The sequence below is a fragment of the Taudactylus pleione genome, unplaced genomic scaffold, assembly GCF_031769625.1.
Source record: "Taudactylus pleione unplaced genomic scaffold, aTauple2 ptg000015l, whole genome shotgun sequence".
Classification (NCBI taxonomy): domain Eukaryota; kingdom Metazoa; phylum Chordata; class Amphibia; order Anura; family Myobatrachidae; genus Taudactylus; species Taudactylus pleione.
This window is the reverse complement of record NW_028284417.1, coordinates 22,546,552-22,571,596: the sequence shown is the minus strand read 5'-3', so window position 1 is coordinate 22,571,596 and position 25,045 is coordinate 22,546,552. Positions and strand designations below refer to the sequence as shown.

General features: G+C 42.6%; 1 protein-coding gene across 2 annotated transcripts in view; it reads left to right on the top strand.

Moving 5' to 3' along the window:
• Positions 1 to 25,045, top strand: part of CFAP206 (cilia and flagella associated protein 206) — a 54,544-nt gene that overhangs the window by 11,072 nt on the left and 18,427 nt on the right. For both annotated transcript variants that reach the window (XM_088470685.1, XM_088470694.1), the window contains exons 5-10: positions 6,514 to 6,702; positions 6,924 to 7,082; positions 7,692 to 7,900; positions 8,811 to 8,930; positions 9,422 to 9,620; positions 20,109 to 20,249. In XM_088470685.1, the coding sequence (XP_088326811.1) occupies positions 6,514 to 6,702; positions 6,924 to 7,082; positions 7,692 to 7,900; positions 8,811 to 8,930; positions 9,422 to 9,620; positions 20,109 to 20,249 (1,017 nt within the window). The remainder of the gene's footprint in view (positions 1 to 6,513; positions 6,703 to 6,923; positions 7,083 to 7,691; positions 7,901 to 8,810; positions 8,931 to 9,421; positions 9,621 to 20,108; positions 20,250 to 25,045) is intronic.

Here is a 25,045-nt window from a genome sequence, read left to right as displayed (position 1 = left end):
TTAGAGGAGAGTAGCTAGAGTAGACCCTAGGCTACTGCAAATGTCAATGGTGCGACTGATGTTGCATTAATATTCGTGTTATTACAATCTCTGGCAAATGCACAGACTACGCAACCTGAAAGTGGGCATCTCACTACGACGTGGCTGTGATCACGGCTGCATTACTAACCATCTCTGAATCAGGCCCTTGGTCATACCACTGGTCACGTACCAGTATTTGATGCTATCAGTTTGTACAGTGCGTTCCCAATATCAAAGAACCTGCAAGCCAGTCGCCCAGAAATAAAGAGCTTTAGGGGCATATGTATCAAAGCTTGAGGTGAGATAAAATTGTGAAATATATATCACCAACCAATCGGCTCCAAACTATCATTTCTTAAACACAGACAGCAAAATGTAACTTAGATCTGATTGGTTGTGATGTATATCTCACAATTTAATCTCACATCAAGCTTTGATACATATGCCCCTTAGGGTGTTGCTCACTACCCGTCTAGTACTTAATTCTAGAATAGTGCAAATTGCTCCAACTTCCTGTCACCTCACAATATATTCAGAGAAAGCAATAGCGTCTAGCTATGATTACAGGATGAGCAACTAACAAATATCATTGTAGACACATGACTGAAAATATCATAAATAACTTTTGTTGGACAAGTGTAGCTTCTTTATTTTTTTAAGTTTGTTTAATCACCAGTTGTCACGGCCAGAGTATTTCAGCATGGCGCTAGGCGAGTGTTACCTGTGAGGTCATTGTGGCGCGGGCTGTCTGGTGGCGGAGCTGGTGTCTGGCGGGGGGCTTTGGCTGCGCGCGTTGTTGTGCGGGCCTGTTGTCACTCTGCGCTGGTAAGGCCTGGCGGCGTCTCCATTCCGTTTGGCATGGGCGCCGCCATCTTGCCTTCTGGCCATGTGATGCGGCTGGCCAATCCTGGTGAGTCACATGTTCCCTCCGGCCAGTAACAGCACGGCATGGGGTATTTAGGAAGGGTCAGTGCCTTCCTTCTTTGCCAGTGCAACGTGTATCTCAGCCTAGCTGAGAGGGAGTTCTCTGTACTTTCCTGTTCCTGTGAATCCGCTGTCTGCCAGTCTGTCTGTCAGCTCCTAGTTCCCACTGGACTACCCCGCTACCTCCATCACCCTTGCCCATACCTGAGTGCCTGAGCCTGCTGACATCCTGCACTTCAGTTCACTATCTGCAAACCTGGCTTGTTTATTTTCAGTTTCACTACCTGCACACCTGGACTGCTCTAATTGTTTCTACCTGGACATTAACCCTTTTGCTCCCACCACAGAACTCTTGTGCACATTTATATTTTCCTGGACTTTTATTTACTGCCACATTATATGTCTACTCGAGCACTTATTAAAATCCTAGTTTTATTTACAAATCTGCTTCTGTGATCGCTCCTGCTACCACCCCGGGTCCACAAATAACCCAGAACGTAACAGTTTGCACTGGCCCCATGGAGCCGGCCACGGATCAGGAGTCAGGAGTGGATTTGTTCAGGTGCATTTCTGGTCGATTAGAAAATCTGGAAAACATGCAGCATCAGATGGCTAAATTTCTGCAAGAGATGTCCAAGCGACAGGATAGTTTGCAAACTTCCTTTTCTACCCCTGAAGTACCAGCAACTACATCCGCATCAGCGTCTGGGAATACAGGAGGCAGATCATCTCCCCGCTTACGTCTTCCTTTACCAAATAAATTTGACGGCAATCATAAACTCTGCCGAGGATTCCTAAATCAGTGTGACATACATTTTACCCTGCAGCCTGACAACTTTCTAACTGCAAGAACTAAAGTGGCTTATATAGTCTCTCTGTTATCCGGCCAGGCCTTGGAATGGGCTTCCCCACTCTGGGAGCGCTCAGATCCACTGCTGGATAATTACGCAGGCTTTGTGTCATCCTTCAGGAGGATTTTCGATGAACCTGGGCGTACTGTATCAGCATCATCAAACATCATGACACTGAGACAAGGGGTCCGTCCTGTCAGTCAATATGCCGTGCAATTTCAAATTTTAGCATCAGAGCTCAAATGGAATGAGGAAGCCCTCACCTCGGCCTTCTGGCATGGGTTGTCAGACCGACTAAAGGATGATCTAGTCACTCGAGAGCTTCCTACTAATCTGAACGACATGATTTTGTTGTGTATCAAAGTTGACCTACGCTTCAGGGAACGTCAGGCTGAAAAAAACAGAACTGACCGGCAAAGGTCATTTACCCCCTCCATTTCTACCCGTCCCATTCCTTCTCCCACTGAAGAGGAGCCTATGCAGGTGAATCATACACACCTCTCCAAAGAAGAACGTCAGAGAAGAATGCAAAAGAACCTCTGTCTGTACTGCGGAGAGTCTGGTCACCTGCTGATCTCCTGCCCCCGTAAACCGGGAAATGCCAAATCCTAACTGACCCTGGAGACATTAAGTTAGGAGTTATGAACCCGTCTCCAAAAATTAAAGATTTCACGATTACCCTAATCTTGGATCTTAAACCCAAACCTGTCTTTGCTTCTGCTCTAATCGACTCAGGAGCAGCCGGAAATTTCATAACGTCTAGTTTCATTGATAAATTTCAGATACCTTGTTTGTCTCTCAACCATGCTATCTCTCTGACCTCGATAGACGGACGCCCTCTGACTAACGGGATAGTCACCAAAGAGACTCAACCAGTATTGGTCCGAATTGGGGCACTTCATTCTGAGTCCTTAAAATTCCTGGTGATATCAGAGGCCTCTCAAGAAATTGTTCTCGGTCTACCCTGGTTACGTAAACATAATCCCAGGATTGATTGGAGTTCTATGCAGATTCTGTCATGGGGTATGGACTGTCAGAAATCCTGTCTTCCAAAAATTCGACCTGTGAGAAAGACCGTTTCATTAGTTTCTTCTGCCATTCCCAAGGAATATCAGATGTTTGCCGACGTTTTCTCTGAACAACAAGCAAATATCTTACCCCCTCATAGGGAATGGGACTGTCCAATTGAATTGATACCTGATAAGATGCCACCTCGTGGTCGTACCTATCCGCTGTCCTTGCCTGAGACTCAAGCCATGACCGAGTACATCCGGGACAACCTGGCAAAGGGGTTCATCTGCCCCTCTACTTCACCTGCCGGAGCTGGGTTTTTCTTCGTTGGCAAGAAGGACGGTGGTCTAAGACCATGTATCGATTATCGAGGCCTTAATGACATTACTGTAAAAAATCGATACCCTCTTCCCCTGATTACTGAGTTGTTTGATAGGGTCAAGGGCTCTGTCATTTTTTCTAAATTAGATCTAAGAGGGGCTTACAACCTCATTCGTATCCGAGCTGGTGATGAATGGAAGACCGCTTTTAATACCTGAGATGGACATTTCGAGTATTTAGTAATGCCTTTTGGATTATGTAACGCCCCTGCTGTCTTTCAAAGTTTCGTTAATGAGATTTTCCAGGATCTGTTATATGTTTCGGTTGTTGTCTATCTGGATGACATACTGATTTTTTCACCCTCTGTGGCTAAACATCAAGAACATGTTAGGGAAGTCCTGACCCGTTTGAGAGAAAACCACCTTTACTGCAAACTGGAGAAGTGCGTCTTTGGAGTGCCCAGTGTACCTTTTCTCGGCTATGTAATATCTGGCTCCAGTTTAGAAATGGACCCCAAGAAGGTACAAGCAATTCTGGATTGGACCCGACCTCAGACACTGAAGGCCATCCAGAGATTGTTGGGCTTCGCCAATTATTATAGACGCTTCATTAAGGGATTTTCTACACTGCTGGCTCCCATTACAGCCTTGACCCGCAAAAGTGCTAATCCTGCCCAATGGTCACCTGAGGCAGAGTCTGCCTTTCATCTTCTAAAACAGGCCTTCATCTCAGCACCAGTCCTTCGACAACCAGATCTGGACAGGCCTTTTTTGTTGGAAGTAGATGCATCATCTGAAGCTGTGGGAGCAGTCTTGTGTCAACGTTATGAGGACAACCGAGTCCATCCGTGTGGGTTCTTTTCTAAAAAATTCTCACCTGCCGAAAGGAACTACGCCAAAGGCGAGCAAGAACTACTAGCTGTAAAGTTGGCGTTGAAAGAATGGAGATATTTGCTAGAAGGCGCCAAGTTTCCATTTACTGTATTTACGGACCATAGAAATCTCCTATTTCTCAAAAACCTCCAATGTGTGAGTCCTCGTTTGGCCCTCTGGGCAATATTCTTTGCCAGGTTTCAGTTCACCCTGACCTTTCGGTCTGGAGCACTTAATCAGAAGGCTGATGCCCTATCGAGATCTCTCCTCTGTGATGATCAATCTGAAAATCAAAGCAATACCCCTGTCTTGGAATCAAGAGTTTTCGCCGCATTACAACTTCAGCCTCCTACGGGAAAATCATTTGTGTCCCCGGAATTAAGGAAGCAGCTTCTCACTTGGGCACATTCCTCTCGCTTCGCAGGGCACTCAGGCACTCGGAAGACCTTGGAGTTCCTGAAAAGACACTATTGGTGGCCTTCTATGAAGGCAGACATAATGGAGTTTATCTCTTCCTGCTCCTCCTGTGCCCAGCATAAATCATCACGACAAGCTCCAGCTGGGGAATTGCTTCCATTACCTACTCCATCACGTCCATGGACGCATCTCTCCATGGATTTCGTCACAGACCTGCCAGTCTCTCAAGGTTTCAACACTATCTGGGTTGTAATAGACCGATTTTCTAAGATGGTCCACTATATACCGTTGAAGAAGTTACCTTCTGCCCCTGACCTGGCACAGTTGTTTGTCCAACACATATTTCGTCTACACGGCCTTCCTGCTGAAATTGTCTCTGACCGTGGTGTGCAGTTTACTGCAAAATTCTGGAGGGCTTTGTGTTCTGTTCTTCAAGTGAAGTTAAACTTTTCCACGGCCTACCATCCGCAAAGCAACGGCTCCACCGAGAGAGTTAATCAAGATCTAGAGACTTTCTTAAGAATTTTTATGTCATCTTCCCAGGACAATTGGGCTGCCTTGCTGCCGTGGGCTGAGTTTGCACATAATGCTTCCTACCACTCGTCAACTAACCAAACGCCATTTCAGGTTGTATATGGCCTTCATCCTCGTGTTCCCGAATTCCGAAGCCTACCTGTTTTCGATGTTCCGGCCGTGGAGGACACGGTGCGGAATTTTGCTGCCATCTGGACTCAAGTACGGTCTGATTTGTTGAAGGCATCCTCTCGCTATAAGACCCAGGCCGATAAGAAGCGTAGAATAGTTCCACGCATGCAAGTTGGAAGCCAGGTCTGGTTATCCACCCGGAATCTTCGTCTGAGGGTTCCTTCTATGAAATTTGCACCACGCTTCATCGGTCCCTTCTCCATAACAGAAGTCATTAATCCAGTGGCCTATCGTCTACAGTTACCCCCATACCTAAAAATCCCTAATTCCTTCCATATTTCCTTATTGAAGCCCCTGGTCCTGAATAAATTCCATAGTGCTCTACCTGCTTCTCCTCGAGTCCAGACGGAGAGAGGAGTTGAGTTTGAGGTCGCCCAGATCTTGGACTCTCGTCTACGCAGAGGTCATCTACAGTATTTGCTGGACTGGAAAGGTTACGGTCCAGAGGAACGTTGCTGGACCGATGCTCGTGATGTCCACACTCCCACGCTCATCAGGAGATTCCATTCTGCCCATCCGGAGAAGCCTGGTGAGTGTCCTGAGGCCACCCCAAAAGGGGGGGGTACTGTCACGGCCAGGGTATTTCAGCATGGTGCTAGGCGAGTGTTACCTGTGAGGTCATTGTGGCGCGGGCTGTCTGGTGGCGGAGCTGGTGTCTGGCGGGGGGCTTTGGCTGCGCGCGTTGTTGTGCAGGCCTGTTGTCACTCTGCGCTGGTAAGGCCTGGCGGCGTCTCCATTCTGTTTGGCATGGGCGCCGCCATCTTGCCTTCTGGCCATGTGATGCGGCTGGCCAATCCTGGTGAGTCACATGTTCCCTCCGGCCAGTAACAGCACGGCATGGGGTATTTAGGAAGGGTCAGTGCCTTCCTTCTTTGCCAGTGCAACGTGTATCTCAGCCTAGCTGAGAGGGAGTTCTCTGTGCTTTCCTGTTCCTGTGTATCCGCTGTCTGCCAGTCTGTCTGTCAGCTCCTAGTTCCCACTGGACTACCCCGCTGGACTACCCCGCTACCTCCATCACCCTTGCCCATACCTGAGTGCCTGAGCCTGCTGACATCCTGCACTTCAGTTCACTATCTGCAAACCTGGCTTGTTTATTTTCAGTTTCACTACCTGCACACCTGGACTGCTCTAATTGTTTCTACCTGGACATTAACCCTTTTGCTTCCACCACAGAACTCTTGTGCACATTTATATTTTCCTGGACTTTTATTTACTGCCACATTATATGTCTACTCAAGCACTTATTAAAATCCTAGTTTTATTTACAAATCTGCTTCTGTGATCGTTCCTGCTACCACCCCGGGTCCACAAATAACCCAGAACGTAACACCAGTGTTGACTAGGAGAAAAAGAGGTAACCAGTTGTGTATTACCACTTTGGCTAATTACAGGTGAGTTCCTGGATGAACATCATCGGGTTCTGGAATCAAGGCTTGCGTCTGTGCGCAGAGAGATCACCGACAGCCGGGCTCGTACAGCTGAGGAGTTAGAAAGCCTGTATCGCAAGATTGTCAGCTATGTTCTACTGAGATCTGGCCTCGGCTCTCCTACTGAAATCAAGGTGGTCAGAGAAGCTACAGGTCAGCAAACATGATAAAGAAAAATTAAAGAGCAACAAAAGCAAATCTAGAAGTGTATTAGTTATGGCAAAGACAAAATTAGTGAACTAGTTCCCATTCCTAGATAGAAAATAAAGGTATCGCCACCAACATAATACAATTTTTTCGGCAGCATTGAAGACCCGTAGAAAATGTTTGATCATAAGAGATTTTGTTTAACATGTAAGTTTGTGTCTTCCCAGCTGCTCTTCAGAGTGTATTTCCACACACAGAGCTTGGTACCTTTCTGTCTCTTGTAAAGAAAGACAAAGAACGACAGCTGAAGGAACTCACCATGATTGTCACTGGAATCAGATTATTCAACAAAGACTGTGGAAAAGGTGGCGAGGGCATTGATGATTGTACGTATGAAGGATGTATTGTGACTTCTAAATGGTCTTTTCACCTATTATTAGAACATGCTTTCTTTTTTTGTATTTTGTAAAGGTCAGTTATAATGGTATACAATATAGAGTGTAAGCTTAGGATATGCACTTCTTTAATTCATATAGATATATACATAACATTGCCAGTCAAAAGCTTTAGAACACCTCCATTTTTACAGTTTTATTGAAATCTAAGCAATTTAAATCTAGATAATAACCTGAAGTTATATATATAGATATATATATAGATTATCTATATCTATCTATATATATCTATATATATCTATATAGATATAGATAAACATATATATATATATAACATCTTTCCATGCAGGTAATACAATATGTTCCTGCTGGCTGTTATATACATGCGTGTGACCATGTCTTGTGTATGAATGACCCACAGCTTTACATAACTTGTACTTATTTGTGATTATTCTGTTCAGAATTTAGATTTTGTTGGAGCTATGTATATCTGTTTGTATTTAAAACTTGAGCTAAGCCAATGTCCAATAAACTTTGCTTCATTACATCAGAAAATGGGGCTTTAAACAGGATATAAATACATTTTGGTTATTTCGGCAGTGCCAAGTATTCTAAAAGAGGCAATACCTGCCACCACAAAGCATATTGAATCAGAGCTGCAGTCATGTCGGGAGATGATATACAAGTATACAGCTGTCATTGAAGAGATGGACGGAAAAGCAGAAAAAAGTAATCTGTTGAATTTAACCCAGCTGAAAGAAATGCTTTTCAACGCAAGGCAGCATGAGGTCTTTTTAAATATTATTCTGGTAAGTGTGCAATAACAATGAGTTTGTGAAGGTATTAGATGTATTCAGATAAAATAATATTTTTATTAACTTTTATTTATAAAGCGCTGACATTATTACGCAGCACTGTCATTGAGGGGATCATAACACAAATAAATTACATAGAAAAACATAAAACAGAAGGCAATAATGGCCTTGATCAAATGAGCTACAATCTATGAGTTGTGGAGACAAATGAAGCATGAGATAGAGAATTAACAATTTGAGCTGCTGGTGTGCAAAGTGCATCGGCTTTTCCTAGGCAGCAACATTATCAGCCTCCAAATAATAACATTAATTGGTGACTAGTATTTCTGTGTACTACTGATGGTCATGTACAGCTAGAATGAGGAGACCTTAGAAGGCAGTGACATGAAACATGAACTAGTCATCTGTTGTCAGCCATAACTGTCCTTCAACATTCTTCCTTCCTCTAATGATGCTACTGCATCTGTACTGCATGGCAGGGGCGTGCAGTCAGTGTGGGCAGGAGAGGCAGAGCCTCCCCTGGCATACTCCCTCTCCTATCATACTCCCTGTCATGCTCCAAAGTTTTGATATAGAACCTGTGGTTTTATACATGTGTGCCTCCCCAGCCATTGACCTCACTGCACGTCACTGCTGCACGGGTACTGTTGTAATGAAATGTACTTGTTTAAATGACCACAAGTATTTTTATTTATCACAAACATATGTGACTCATAAAATAAAAAAGCAAGTGGAAGGTGTAGAGTTAATCTGTTTTGTCTTTTTTGTTTTGTTTTTTAAAACCAATTATGAACTATAATGCACTGGAACAAGTGTTAACCATGCCATTGGTTGAAGTGTATTGTTGTGGAGCTGTAATATGCTTGTGTCAGTGCATGAAAGCTTATCATCTATTATTTTCTAGACTGATGTCAACATATGCGCACAACAGATGGAAATGATGGATAAACAGTATGGATCACAGATGGAACAATTAAGAACCACTGTCCAATCAAAGATAGCAATTCCCACTGCACAAGTCTATGTAAGTAATAATAGTTGAATGTATTTCAGATGTCTTTTGTGTGTGTGTTTGTGTATGTATGTATGTATGCATGTGTGTGTATATGTGTGTGTATATATATATATATATAATATATGTGTGCTTGTGTATAATCTAAAATATATATATTTATTTATTTTTATAATCTAAATTGATTGTTTTATTCCAAACTACAGCTAAGTGCAAACAATCAATTCCTCCTAAACTGGCTGCATATGGTGCAGTCCTGCCAATCTGCTAGACTGCCTGGATCAGTGGGCAATTATACATTGCAGATTTGGCCATTTACCATGGAAGTGACCAGATTGCACTGCACATATAGCCACTGTGTGCAATACATATACTGCAATCTGTAAATTGTTTATTAATGCACATGGCAAACACCATGTTGGTAGTGAAGAGCTTGTTCTATATTAGTGAAAAATAACTTTTTGCTACAAACTCTCAGCTAACAGTGGTTTAATTTCTTCCAGCCACTCTTTATTTCACTGTCAAAGCTTTGGAACAGCTTCCAGGATGAGATTGTTTTGTTAAGTGTCCTTAGCAATACGACGACAAACCTGCAGCCATTTCTAGGACTCCATGAAGAGCTCTTCCCCGAGCATGTCATCCAGCCACTTCTCAGTGATATAACCATGAAAACTGATGAAGAACGGATCAGAGAAAGCACAGGTGAGAATAGGAGTCAGTATAAATAAGGAGAGTTATGGTAAAACTTACCTTGGTTAACTCTGTTTTCAAAGTCCATAGGGTCCACTGGGAGCCATTGGGGCTGTAGGTGGGACCTGTTGGACCGGACACCAACAGCAAAGCTTTTCAGTCCCAGGATGCTCCAGTCCTTCCCCCTATACCCCGCCCACAGCCTTAGGGCACTTTAGTTTTGTTAACAATTCCAAGGCAGGAGCAGGATAGGAGAGAATGAAGACTGGTACACTGAGGAATCACACTCTCACAAGTGTCCAGGTAGCCGCCTTGCATAGCTGTTCAGCTGAGGCGCCACACCGGGCTGCCCACGAGGGACCCACAGAGCAAGTAGAATGAGCTGAGACTGTAGTCTGCACAGGAAGGCCTGTCTGCGTGTAAGCCTGTGAGATAGTCATGCGAATCCATCTGGCCAGAGTCTGTTAGCTGGCTATCCCTTCTTGTGGAATCAATATAGTACAAAGAGGTAGTCCGATTTCCTGATGGAAGCAGTACGGTCCACGTACATCTTTAAAGCACGTACCACATCTAAAGAGGCCTCACCTGCCGAGAGGTCTGGTGAATTAAGGGCCGGAACTACAACTTCGTCATTCAGGTGGAAGCGAGAAACCACCTTGGGAAGGAAGCCTGGGTGTGTTTGAAGAACAGCCCTGTCCTGATGAAATATCAAAAAGGGGGAGCAACATGAAAGCGCCCCTAAATCCGATACCCTACTGGCAGATACTATAGCCAGAAGAAACAGAGTCTTCGCATTGAGCCATTTGACATCCACTGATTCCAGGGGTTCGAATGGAGGTTCCTGAAGTGCTTGGAGCACCACTGACAAATCCCATGGAGCCACAGAAGGGACAAAGTGAGGTTGTATTCGTAGAACACCCTGCATGAAGCTGTGAACATTTGGTATAGGAGCAATTCTGCGCTGAAACCAGATAGACAAAGCAGACATCAGCATTTTTAGAGATGCTAGGCGGAGGTCTAGATCCAATCCAGCTTGAAGAATGGCAAGAATTCTAGAAACCTTAAAGACCTGAGGGTCATAGTTTCTTGGAGCACACCATTGGAAATATTTATGACATTCTGTGGTAAATCCTGGCTGAGGCTGTTTTACATGCTTTTAGCATGGTCTGGACCACAGAGCTAGAAAAACCTTTAGCCGTTAGGAAGAATTAAAGACAAACTGGCTAGGTCCAGATGTAGACATGGTCCCAGAGACAATAAGTCTACTCGTAGAGGAAGCTGAAGAGGAACGTCTATGGAGAGCCTTTGAAGATTGGAGTACCAGTGACGTCTGGGCCAGGCCGGAGCTATTAACATGACTGTGCCTCCCTCATTTCTGAATTTTTGAAGCACTCGAAGAAGCAGGGATATTGGAGGGAAGAGAAATGCTAAATAGAAGTTCCATTTCACCGACAATACGTCAATGAAGGCTGTATCGGGGTCCTTTGTTCTGGCTCCATAAATTGGAAGTTTGTAGTTGTGGCTGAAGACCATGAGATCCACCTCTGGAAGACTCCATTTGTCCACTAGAAGCTGAAAGACTTCTGGATGTAGAGACCATTCTCCTGCATGCACATCGTGACGGCTGAGGAAATCCGCCTCCCAATTGAGAATCCCAGGGATGAACATTGCGGAGATGGCTGGGAGATTGCGGTCGGCTCATGTGAGAATGGACACTGCAGTCATTGCTGACTGACTTTGAGTGCCCCCTTGGTGATTGAGGTAGGCATCAGCCGTGGCGTTGACAGACTGTACTTGTACTGGCCTGTTTTTCAGAATATCCTGAGCCAGAGGGGGAGCTCTGTAGATGGCTCGAAGTTCTCGGATGTTGATTGGCAACACTGCCTCAACTGGGGACCATCGGCCCTGGAAGAAGTGGTGGCCAGTTACTGTGCCCCACCCTTGGAGGCTTGCATCAGTGGTGAGGAGAGCCCAGTCCCAAAAGGGATGACCTTGGTTCAAATGAGAACCAGGCCACCAGGCTGGGATTTGAGCAGATGGGGTAGCCCGTACCACCTGGAGAGGATCAGATGTTGGAGGGGCCTGGAGTGAAGCTCCACCATGTCGAAGGTGGACACCATTGATCCCAAGGCCTGCATTGCAGAGTGAATCGACACTCGGCGATTGTGAACGGTCTGCATAGTCTGTCCTGTAGTGCTGAAATTTTGTCCGCCGTTAGGAAGATTCTCTGAACTCGAGAGTCCAGGATGGCTCCCAAATGTACCATTCTTTGAGAGAGTGTCAGGGAAGACGTTTTCCAGTTGATCCACCAACCGTGCATTTGTAGAAAGGCAATGGTTAACTGCAGATGGCTATGAAGAGTCTCTGGGCAGCTTGCCAACAGCAAGAGATAGTCTAAGTATGGGAGCAGTCTGATCCCTTGATGACAAAGATAGGCCGCCATAACTGCCATGATCTTTGTAAAGACCCGAGGGGCTGTTGAGAGGCCAAACGGCAGAGTCTGGAATTAGTAATGTTGCTGCAGTATAGCAAACAGGAGATATTGTTGATGAGAAGGCGTTATATGTAGGTAAGCGTCCTGAATGTCTAGGGATACCATGAAATCTCCAGGCTCCATAGCTAGGATAATAGAACGGAGGGTTTCCATATGAAACCTGGGCACCCTGATAAACTTGTTCAGAGACTTGAGGTTGAGGATAGGCCGATGAGACCCATTGGGCTTCTGAACTAAGAAAAGGGTAGAATTATAGCCCTTGCCCGCTGTAAGAAGGGGATCCAAATTATTACTCCTGAATTTAGTAAGTACTGAATGGCTTTTTGGAGCAGCAATGCCATGGTTGAGTCCGATGGAGGTCCTGTGCAAAAGAACTGTTGGGGTCGCCTCAGGGAGGAGAAGGCATATCAAAAATTGCATGTTTTTCTTAGGAGTGGGTTCATCCTCTTCTATTTGTAAAATAGTTTTAACAGCTCTCACAAGAGCAGGTATATTTAGTTTAGAGGGTGGCTCCTCTTCTCCTGAGATGGAGTCAGAGTGAGAGAGATCTGCGTCTTCTGCCTCCCCAGATGATATCTCAGAATCAGATAACTGTGTGGACTAGGAAGATATCATAGTACATTTAGTAGGCTTGGTAGGTAAAGGTTTATCTTTTTGCAGAATTTTCTGAAAAACCATAGAGGTATTAGCCAAACTCTGTATAACACTGGGGAACAGTCAATCTGTTGCCAGGGATTTAAGAGTCGATTTTGATTAATTTTTAATTGGCTTTAGTTTTTGATATATGCATATGTCTTTAATATTTATGAAAATTTAAAAAACAATGTTAAAAATAGTTAAAAAGATATTTTTTTAATTCTGATTAAATATGATTCATAAAATGTTATAAAAAGAAACAGGATAATTACATACATAAGTGTTAGGAAGCTATGAGAACCATTTTTTGTAGGATTTTCTTTTGTATTCTTGTTGTGGGCAGTCCCTCTGCAGACTCCAACAGTAATCGGCCATCGTGTGACGATCCCACCTTCCTTGATATATTTCTTACATTACCTAAATATCCTGGTGGAACCATTCACCCTGTTCTTCATTTAAATCTCCTAGATTGGACGGGAAGTGATCTAAATGGCTGTACAAAAAATGTACTTTAATACTCATGTTGGCACCTACTTTCTCAAAACATTTTAGCATATTGTGGACTAATTCATGATAGTTGTCTGCCTTGTGATTGCCTAAAAGTTTTTGAATGACCGACACATAACTCAGCCATGCTTCAGATTCGGTTTCAGTCAAAGATGTGGTAAAATTTGGATCCTTCACCAGTTTCCATATCTGTGGGCCGTCAAAAACTCTGGCCTTTAATTTTTCAATACTAAAAGTTGGAAATGTTCGACAAATACTGTATACGTGAAACAATCGCCTGACTTGTCCAATGCTGTTACAAATTGTTTCATTAAACCCAGTTTGATATGGAGAGGCGGCAGTATGATTTTTTTTTTTCCTGTCAATTAAGGGCTCATGAATGATGTTGGCTTCTCCTACAGTTATAACTTCTCTTGGAGGCCATACGGTTTGCTGCCAGTACTTTTGTTTTGCACGACTATCCCATAAGCATATGTGACAAGGATACTTAGTATATCCAATTTGCTGCCCAAGAAGAAAGACTAACTTGATATTTTCATACTGTTCTTTAAGTTTTGTTGAATGACCGATAGAAAGCGACGCAAATGTATTCCCATTGTGCAGTAATACGCATTTTAACTCCTTTCAGAACTATCCAAATAGAGCCGCCAGTCCTTTGCTCGATATTCTGGTAAGCCCATCATCTGGAGAAGTTCCGGAATATTGTTGCAATACACAAGATTGTTATCTTGGCTAAAGAACGGCAATATGGCTTGCTCTCTATTTCGATACGACGTTATAGTAACATCCGGCTCAAGACAGTGCTTTTCTTGAAGTCTGGATTCTAAAAGCTCAGTTCCTTTTTTCGATAAATTCAAGTCACAAATTAAATTGTTTAGTTCCTTTTGAGAAAATTTGTTTGGAGTAGAGGAACTTTCTTCAAACTCACTTTCATCTGTGTTGTCCCTTGCACTGGATGAAATTAACATTTCCACATCATCACATTCAACTTCGCACAAAGAACTGAATGATGGTACAGGTAAATCTTTGCTATGTGGTATCAGTTGTTTTGCAGAATTCATACTTGGATATTCACATTTCTGGATCACAGAATCCGACTGGTACAGAATCAAGCAGAGCATTGACTCCAAGTGCCGCACCGCCTGGCGCCGGAAGCAATGAGGGAAGAGCTTGGCAGTGAAGAGCTTCTCACGTAGAACTCCTCATACAGCACCGCAGGAAGAACATATATATGCATACATATTATTTGAAGAAGCGATTTTATCTAAAGAGGTTGAGAAGGTTTTCTAAGAGTACTTTGGAATATTACTACGGATAAGGGCTTCTTGGAATTTCCTATACTTTGGGAATCCCTGTACCCCAGAGGAGCGCAATTGACTGCAAGTCTTGTACTTTTGGTACATTTTTTTCTGGTTTATAGAGGGTGTTAGTGACCATCCTCGCAGTCAGTGCAGCACCATTTGGATTTGGAGCGCAAGTTTTTATTATTTGTATATTATACATAATACGAATTACACTCACAGCCAGGAAGTGACACAATGACAAAATATAAAATCGCCATTGGTCACCATGGCAACCACTGACATAGCGTGAGTGACGTTCCAAAAAACGGAACTAGTCACCTGGTGCTATGTCAAACCGTAAATAAATAGATGTCAATTCCACTGATATATATACGAGGTGTGAGTAGAAGATCGATGTATACAGATAGTAACATTATGTATATTATCACATATTATACATAGAAAAAAATTGCATACATCGAGAAGATAATTGGCATATGATTCAGTAAGTTAAAAAAAGAAAGAATATAATGTCCCATTACAGATATAACATCCTATTAGAGATAAAGATGATTTTATCTACAAAAAACAACCTAGTGTCAATGCTTCATTAAGTCCATTTGGTGCTATAGAATTCAAACGATCAATCCACATACACTTGCGCTGCAGTAATAGTGTATCACGGTCTCCACCTCTTCTCAGAGGGGGAACGTGGTCGATAGGGAAAAAACTAAACTCTCTCATAGTGTGTTTAAAGAGGGCAAAGTGTCTGGCAACAGGAAGCCTATTGGACTATACCAATGACATGGCTTTTTTAATAGATGAACGATGAAGGGCAATTCTCTCTTTGAGATGCCTAAAAGTCTTGCCCACATATAGTAATTGACAAGGGCACATGATGAGGTAGATCACGTAACGTCTGTCGCAATCCAAGTGAAATCTGATGTCATATTTAATGTTCGTAATAGGGTTTATAAAATGTGTCCCAACATTGAGGAACTGACAATTAACACAACCCTGACATCTAAAGACCCCATTTTTTGGCCGCAGCCATGTGTTCTTATTCTTTAAATTGGGACCAAGGTCAGACTTGGCAACAATGTCCTTTAATATTGCTGCTCCGCTTGTAACAAAAAAGTGGTTTCTGCCAAAATTGTCCAATATTCTCGTCAGACCGAAGGATGTGCCAATGTCTATTAACAGCTTCATGAATATGTTTTGATGCAATAGAGAAAGTAGATGTAAACACCATGCGTTCTAATCCTTGGTTGCGATCTTGCTTCTCAAGGGCCTGAGTCAAATTGAGACCGTATGTTATTGCTTCCTGGATCTCATCTCTAGGGTAGCCTCTATTAATAAATTTGTTACCCATGTCTTGTAGTGCCTCTGGTAGTTCCGTAGCTGCAGATGTAATACGCACAACCCGTAGTAACTGTGATAGAGGAAGTCCTTTTTTAAGGGGCTTAGGGTGAAAGCTATTTGCTTCCAACAGCGTGTTCTTATCAGTGGATTTCCTAAATAATTTAGTAGTTAGCATTGCACTATGTTTACATATACAAACATCTAAATAATTTAATGGTAGTTTCACTGTACGACAAAGTAAATCTTATGGCAGTGTTCAAAGCGTTAAGTTCATCAATAAACTGAGTGCGCGCATCCACCCCCCCCAGTCCACACCATAAAGAGGTCGTCTATGTAGCGTACATAAAAGTGTATAAACTGGCAAAAATTTGAGTTCCCCATAATATGTTGTATTTCATACATATACATGAAAAGGTTAGCGTAGGATGGGGCCATATTCAACCCCATTGCTGTACCCCTTAGCTGTAAAAAGAAGGAATTTTCAAAAAGGAAATAATTTTTCCGTAACACTATTTCTATTAGTAACAATAAGTATTCAACATTAGGACCCTTATAGTGTGGACTACAGGAGAGAAGACTCCTTACGGTACTCATCAGTATGACTAATCATACTCATAGAGACTAGTAATGTCAAGGGTAACGAGAAGACTGGTTCAGGGAATGGTTTGATAGTCTTTAATTTGTTGATAAAGTCAGTTGTATCTTTTAAATAATAACATGTATTTTGGACAACAGGCTATAACCAGAAATCTATATATTGAGAGACAGGTTGACACAATGAGCCACAAGAAGATATAATAGGCCTACCAGGAGGCTTATGTAGCGTTTTGTGGATTTTGGGTAGAATATAAATCAAGGGGACCCTTGGATGTGTCTGTATCAAAAATTGTGAAGTAGATTCGTCTATATAGTTGTTCAATAGACCCAAGTTGATCACACTATCTCTTTTTTTATAAGCATAGGTCGGGTCGTATGTTACAAGTTTATAACATTCATCATCCGAGAGCTGTCTTTGAATCTCACATATATAGTCAGACCTATTTAATAGAACAATGCCATCCCCTTTATCGGAGGGGCGAATCACAATTTAATAGTTATCCCTCAAAGTATTGACTGCAAGATTTTCATCTTTAGATAAGTTAGAATGTGAAATTCTCTGTCTATTCATGCGAGGAAAAGTATCACGCTTAACCAGTTTAATAACTGTTTCAATAGAAGAATTAATGTGTGTGTATCTATTTCCGAATATGACCTGTCTGCTCTTATTTTTCTAGTCCTGTTAGCGCCCCTAAAGTTAAAATTCGATTCAGTTCCCTGAAGCCAGCGATAAACCCGCATCTCCTTATAATCTTTAACACGTTTATATTTGTTTTTCTTAAATACCAATAAATTCGAATAAAATTGATTCACATTAGTCTCAATTTTAGATAACCAATCAACAGTGGATCTGTTCTCATAATATCCAAACCTGTACTCTCACATGCCTCAATATCCTTATCCAGTGTTAATACAGTATGTCAGCATTGACCTGTTCAATCACAAGAATCATGAGTTGAAAAGAACAATCATTGAGAGTCTGACACCAGCTATAGGTAGATCTAACACACCATTTTGTAAGCAGTGGTGTCAGATTCTCAATGATTGTTCTTTTCAACTCATGATATTTGTTCCTGAGACTATTCATGTGTGGGGTTGCTTCTCAGCCAGGGGAGTGGGATCACTCCCAATTTTGCCTAAGAACACAGTCATGAATAAAGAATGGTACCAAAACATCCTCCAAGAGCAACTTCTTCCAACCATCCAAGAACAGATGGTGACGAACAATGCCTTTTCCAGCATGATGGAGCACCTTGCCATAAGGCAAAAGTGATAACTAGGTGGCTCGGGGAACAAAACATCAAAATTTTGAGTCCATGGCCAGGAAACTCCCCAGACCTTAATCCCTTTGAAGACTTGTGGTCAATCCTCAAGAGGTGCGTGGACATGCAAAAAACCCACAAATTCTGACAAACTCCAAGCATTGATTAGGCCAGAATGGGCGGCCATCAGCCAGTATGTGGCCCAGAAGTTGATAGACAGCATGCCAGGGCGAATTGCAGAGCTCTTGAAAAAGAAGGGTCAACACTGCAAATATTGACTCTTTGCATAAATGTAATGTAATTGTCAGTATAGCATAGTAACATCTGACAAAAAGGTCTAAAAACACTGAAGCAGCAAACTTTGTGAAAACCAATACTTGTGTCATTCTCAAAACTTATCGCCATGGCTGTATATATGCTATCATCGGATATATCCCTATTATTTACATGTGTAAATCCTGAATATATATATACATATATGCTATATTGTTTTATGGTTTCAATGTGGGACTGATCATCCCTTTTTATATGATAGATTGTATCTATTGCTAATAAATTATTATTCAAACGGAGAGTTGCAAATTGTATATTCTTTCTATCCAAGCCTCCTATACCATATTCATAGGAGACTTGTGAGCTATCAGATGTAGTGTGATTTACTACAGTTAGATACCCAACACAATGGACTCCTGGTAATTCTAACTACAATATATGAAGCTAGCTGTAATTGTCAGCTTAAACCATTATATTGAAGCAGATCTATGTAGTGTGCAACCACACTTACACAGATCTGCTTAGCTGCAATGGTTTTATGCGAAATGTGCATTTTTAAATACAGGGGGATGTAACTGAAGGTCTACATATCCTGCACATATGGGAGCTTGTCTGCTACCCTGCCCCCCCTCAACACATCAGTATAACATCGGCCACCATATGTTTCAGAAAACAATTCGGTCTGCCGAGGGCTGTTTCTGGGTACTCAGACCCCACCTCCGCGTGCGTCACTGGTGTTTATGTAGAGTCAGATACAACTACACTTTGGGACTTTTTCCCACAAATTGCACTTTTTTCAACTTCACTTCAATCTGGAAGATTCTGTCTGAGGAAGCCGCTGAGGTTATACCACAAGGCGGGGGAACGCGTTACAGACTCTTTGCTACACTCTATGATTTATCAAACAGGGGTCTCTGTTGGATCAGCTTCACTGTGAGTAACCACATTAAGATAACTCTCAGTGAGCATTATTAGCTGGGCAGTAACAAGATCCCTGCCAAACATCTCTGTTTACAAGGCTGATGCATGGATAGCTGAGATTATTTGTACCTGGTGAGCACGCATATCCCATTTAAAGGAGATGGGAAGATTTTTATCTCTTTATGAGAAATTTTCCAACTAATAAGTGGACTTAAGCATTCAATCTTGGGTACCCACACTTATCTGCAACCAAGTTCTTTCCAACCACTAAGGACGAAGAGTACTGTTATACTAATTGGCTCCTGACCAAACAAAATGGTATGGATTAATATACACTTGGAAGTTTGAAGTGTTTTGGGACATAGTCCAGAGAAGTGTGGAGCAATTTCATTATTTCTTTTTATATATTTGTATTTCTATATTTTTACTTTCACATCACAACAACCTCTGTGGAGGTGTTGATGGCTTGCTAATATTTCTGCTGCCTCATAATTACCTGATATTTTAGAAGTTTACGTCATTATTTCTATTTATGTATTTTTCTTGTGTGTTAATTCTTTGTGTTTTATATTTGGCCATTTGTATGTAATATTAAATTGTATTCAAAACGATTGAGCAAGATGGTCTCCAATCAGCAGCGCTTTTTATTTTTCTTTTGTCAATCTGGAAGACCTATGTTTTATATGGGAAAACCCCTGCCTATTCAATTACTTTGTACGTTTGCTAATATGGTTCCAAACTGGAACTCATTTATTATAGATGTTAGGGGCATAGCAGTCCATCTGTGCCTTACACCTGCTGTACTGACAGATGCCCATTCCTCCCTGCCTATTTTATAACTGCTTACTTACATTGTTCCATTACCTGTTATGATGGGTCTATTTTTATGATCAAAAAGCCTCAATTATATATCATTATTCTCATTCATTATATTTACTGTACATGCACCCATCCTGCCCCATTCTCCACTGCATCTTCATTCCCAATATTCTGCAAATGTCTGTATTGTACTGTGCATACACTAGGTAACTTATACTCAAGGTAAACTGGCTGAGCCAAGCTTTCTACAGTCCTGAAAGGCATGTAAGACACCATATAGTTTGTAATTCAGTGTAGTTTTGACTTGAGACACTTGTCTGATTATTTTTTTGTTTTGATTCTCTAGGGACTCTGGTAAATCCCTCAGATTTTCTCGCTCAGGAGTGGTTTTTCCAGGAAACCACAGCTAATTATGAACGACTTCCAATTCAGTACCATGGATTTTGTGGCTTTACTATTGCTACAAAAGATGGGCTCCTGTTACCAGGTGCTGTATGACTTCATTTGATGCTGAGACAGTTGCTTTTTCATTAGGGATTGTATGCTCTGGAAAATACATGAAAACAAATTTTGGGGACAGGCTACATCTTCTGATGCATTAGTTATACAACAATGGACTAGTTTTAAAACTTTGAAGTCTAACCAAATTCAGTAGCTATATTCTTTTGTGTTACTTTGCTGTTTAACATACACAATATGTTAGTGATGACATATGCACTAGACTAGACATCCTGCAGCCACAGGAAGATTACAAATAGTTTGAAGTGTTGGATATTGGATTTTTTTTATTTACTTTTTAATTTTTTTATTGAAAAATATATTTCACTACAAAATAGGGGAAACCTCATACAGCATATATTCTTCCTGTCAATGGAGAATTGAGAATGTGGACATCAACATATTAAGCGAGAAAGTATGTCTGTCTGTCTGTTTGTCCTTTATGCACGGCCAGAGTTTTGGACCTAGATCCACCAAATTTGGCATTGTGGTGTCGTTTACACAGGGTTAAACATGCACCAATAAGAGGGCGCTCTTTTTAAGTACCAGGTTCCAAAGAGTGCAAATAATATCCAAATGATGTGTAACACCAGTAAATAAAATGACAATAATCACACAGGTTTAATTTACAAGTTGCACTTACAAAAACAGCATAAACTCGCGTGGCTCTAAGTTTGTAGTGGACTCCCGAGTTGTTTCTGCCGCTGACTGGAGGAGGATTCCATAGTACTTGACTGAGAAATCCAGAGCTCTGATCTGATTGTGTCTTTGCAACATCTAGGATTTCCTGGGACTCCCATCCAGGCTGCATTTTCTGGGATTACAGGGTTCATTGATACGTTTGTATTATTGCTGTTTTTGTAAGTGCAACTTGTAAATTACAACTGTGTTTCCTAAAGGTTTTTTTGTACTATGATTGTTTTTGCTATGTCTTCCTGAACCTATGTGGATTCTTTAAGCGCAGTGGGAAGGGAGACATGTTTTACAGATTCTAAATATTGAAGAACAAATCTACCCTGTATCATGACTGGCTGCATAGAGGAATACATCTTTATTTGCAACATCCTCCTACAGATACAATATTTTTTGGGGGGAGATTATTGTAATTTTATTTATTGGCAATTCACATCATTTGGACATTATTTGCACTCTTTGGAACCTGGTACTTAAAGAGTGCCCTCCTATTGGTGCATGTTTAAACGTGTGTTATATCTCTTAAGTATATTTTGGATGTATATTTTATTACACTGGCGGTGGCTGCACTTTACGTTTTATTGCGCATATCTGTCTATACCATTTTATATTTATGGTGGTGTAGTTTGACCATGATTAGGCTTTTGCCTAGGTTTGAACTTTGTCAGGGCCACACACTGTCAGACAATCCCTAAAAATGGGGACACTCTTAAAGTACACAGGTTCCAGGGCTTGCTCCAGTGGAAATTGGCAGTCTGCCAAAAACCTGTATGAAAGCTACAAAAGTATCCTTTTAACCTTAGTCTGAGCAAGTGTCAAACTTTATAACTCATGCAAATTCATATTAAATCCAGAGTTATACCCATTTTACAGCAACCGAATAACCCGGGTTATTGCTGGGTCGATCCGGGTCAGGCCTCAGTGTGAACAGCTCCCAAAAACATAACCCAGGACAATTTACCCGGCAATCCTATTCTGGTTGAGAGCAGGGTTGAAAACGGGTTGGTTCCGGGTCATGCGGCAGTGTAAACAGGTGCTAGCCGGATTATTTCAGCCGGCTAGCTCCGAAAGATGCTGATTGGATCTTCTAGGGCGCTGGCAGATGATGTCATTTGTCAGTGCCCTGCAGAGAGAGACAGCACATGCAGCCATCGCTTGCCTGCCTAACCCCCTTCACCACAGCAGCCTGACCAGCAGCCACAAAAGCAGGCAGACATTGCGTGCCACAGCCAGAACTGCAGCCTGCACCATCGGTTGACCAGCAGCCACTAGCGCAGGCAGATACACAGCCTGCCACAGCCAGAACAGCAGTCTGTCCAGCAGCCACAATAGCAGGCAGATACAAAAGGCATCATTGCTGCAATGCTGTAAGCATAGGGAAAAACAGGTATTACCCAGGTTCAGTGTAAACAGGGCAAACCCGGGAACAACCTAGGTCGAGTTGCAGTGTAAATGGGGTTTGAAGCCGAGCTCGACCCGGGATTGACTAGTGTTCATATTCCTGGGTCGGACCCGGGATTTTGGTGTAAAAGGGGTATGAATCCTTTTTAGAGTGACCATATATATTAGTCAGCACTCTGTGTTTGCATGCAAGGGCATAACTAAAACTTTGTGGGCCACATACCAAGATCTTAAAAGCCCCCCAGAGGTAAAAAAAAATACATACACACACAGAGCCCATTCAGGTTATGCCACACAGTAGTACCCCTTATACACATTATGCCACGCAGTAGTAGTGCCCTTATACATCATGCCACACAATAATAACCCTTACACATTTTACCACACAGTAATGCCCTTTACAGATTATGCCACATAGCAGTAGTGCCCCATGTAACACATTATTCCAAACAATAGTAGTGCCCCTTAAACATTATGCCCCCCCAACAACACACCTCTGTGTTCCTCCAGCAGCCACCCCCCCCTTCCCCCCAAGTTTGCCATCTGCAGCCAGCAGGTGTGGATTTGGTCCCAAGCCGCTAGCTAATTACAGCTGGCACACCGGCAGGCAGGACTGACAGCGCCGGCGCCATTAGAATCTGGTACCGGTCAGGAGTCAATCAGGAGCTGCCACTGCTGATTGTCTGCCAGTCCACGAGCTCTGATTGCCTTGCTACCGGCGGCGCTTTCTCACTCAGGCAGCAGGCCAGCACCAAATCAACACTGCTGACACCCAGGCTCCCCTCGGTGGCCTTGACTGGACCAGCCCACCTTGTCTGCGTGACTGGGTGCAGGTGGAGCGGCAGGCCACAGAGGCAGCATGGGCACCATTGCAGCTGCACCCCTTGCACCCACGGTAGTTACGCTTTTGTTTTTGCATGCATTTTAGCAAACAGTGGGGTCCTTTTCAGGATCAATGGAATGGGGTTATAGGCGAGGACAATGTAAACAAATGCTGCAGGTGTACTTCAGGGTCCAGTCTTCAACCTGGGCAAAGCTGGGTATCCCAGCTAGTGATTTATAAACCAGAAATCTATTGAAAAAAATTCACATATTAAAAACAGATAATTAAACGCTGTATAAATATAGGAAACAGTTATAATACAATCCCAAAATTGACTCCATCACAAAAGGAGGGAGGGGAGAGAGAAAGGAAGGGGAGGGAGAGAAGGAGAGAATGGAAATGGGGGAAATAAGGCCATCCAGTGTATGAAGGAAGAAAATGGGATTAAAATAAAGCAAATGAGAAACTAGATAGAAGCTAAAGGAGGTTCGGTCTTAAGTGAGACGTCCAGGGAGTCCAATACTCCTGACCATATTTATGAAATGGTCAGGAGTATTGTGTAAAACCGAAGTGATGTGTTTCATTCAGGGCCAGATTAAGGGACACATGGGCCTGGGGTTGAAAATGTTTGATGGGCCTATACTTGGAAGGAGGTGTGGCCAGTGCTGTGGGGGTGTGGCCTCATACACTATTAGCCCCAATGACTCCCTAAATATGTAAAAGGATAAAAATTGCATCATTTTGTGAGGAAAATATAAATACAATTATAATATTTATGATTTATGGCCGGCTGTGTGGCCAGCTGGGCGGCTGGTGATCATCATGCTGTCATAGTGATGGGCCTAGTTTTATGTGGAGGCTTGGAGCTGTAGCTCCATCCGCCCCATTGTTAATTTGGCCTTGGTTCCATCCAGTACAGATGTATCCTCATACATCTAGCCTCGTAGCGCTTTAAATAGCCCTTCTAGTCGCTCCATGCTGTGGCATTACTTGGTAGTGCCAAGCGTCTTCTTGTGCAACTTTTTACCTTCAAATGTGCCTTATTCACACAGCAGTTGTACACAGAAAATAAGCATGCCGCATATAATTTTGATCAGCAGAAGCTGCTTGTGCATCCTATTCGCTTTGCTGTGCAAATAAGACACATTTGAAGGTAAAAAAGTTGCCCAAAAAGACGCCCTGTGTTGCCAAGTCACGCATTATGTGTAGTGCGCCTTGTAGGGCACAGAGGATAGATGTATGTGGACACATCTATAGGTGGACCAGATAGCAGAGCCGTAACTAGACCATTTGGTGCCCTGTGCCAGAAAGAGCATTGGCACCCCCCTATTTTTCAAATAGGAACATAAAGCACCCGAAAAAGGGCCATGGCCTCATGGGGAAGGGCCAGGAAAGAGATAGGGGAGATCAGTAGACGCTGGGGATAAAAGAAGAGGAAGCTACAAGTGAGAATGATAATAAACAGGAAAATTGACAGGCCCGAACAGCGCCCCTTGTCCTGCGGTGCCCTGTGCAAGGCACAGGTCGCACTACCCTAGTTAAGGCTCTGCCAGATTAGTATTTATTATAGCATACAGAGAGGACAGATCATTTTCCGGCTTGAGGCAAATAAGCATTTAGCTGTATTAAGTATATGTTTTAGTTAAACCAATTTCTATGTTGGCCTCAAAAAGAAGGATTTTTTTATTTTAATAACGTTAAGTAAATAGGGAGAGTCTGATTGTGTGGCACACAAGTCAAAAAGCGGGTGCATTTAGCGATTATTTGCAAACTGCGCATAAGACTCACCATGTATGCGCACTTTGACGGAGGCCATTTCTCTGCATTTGTGAAATGGACAATTACAGGTGCCAACTGGAACTCTTTTG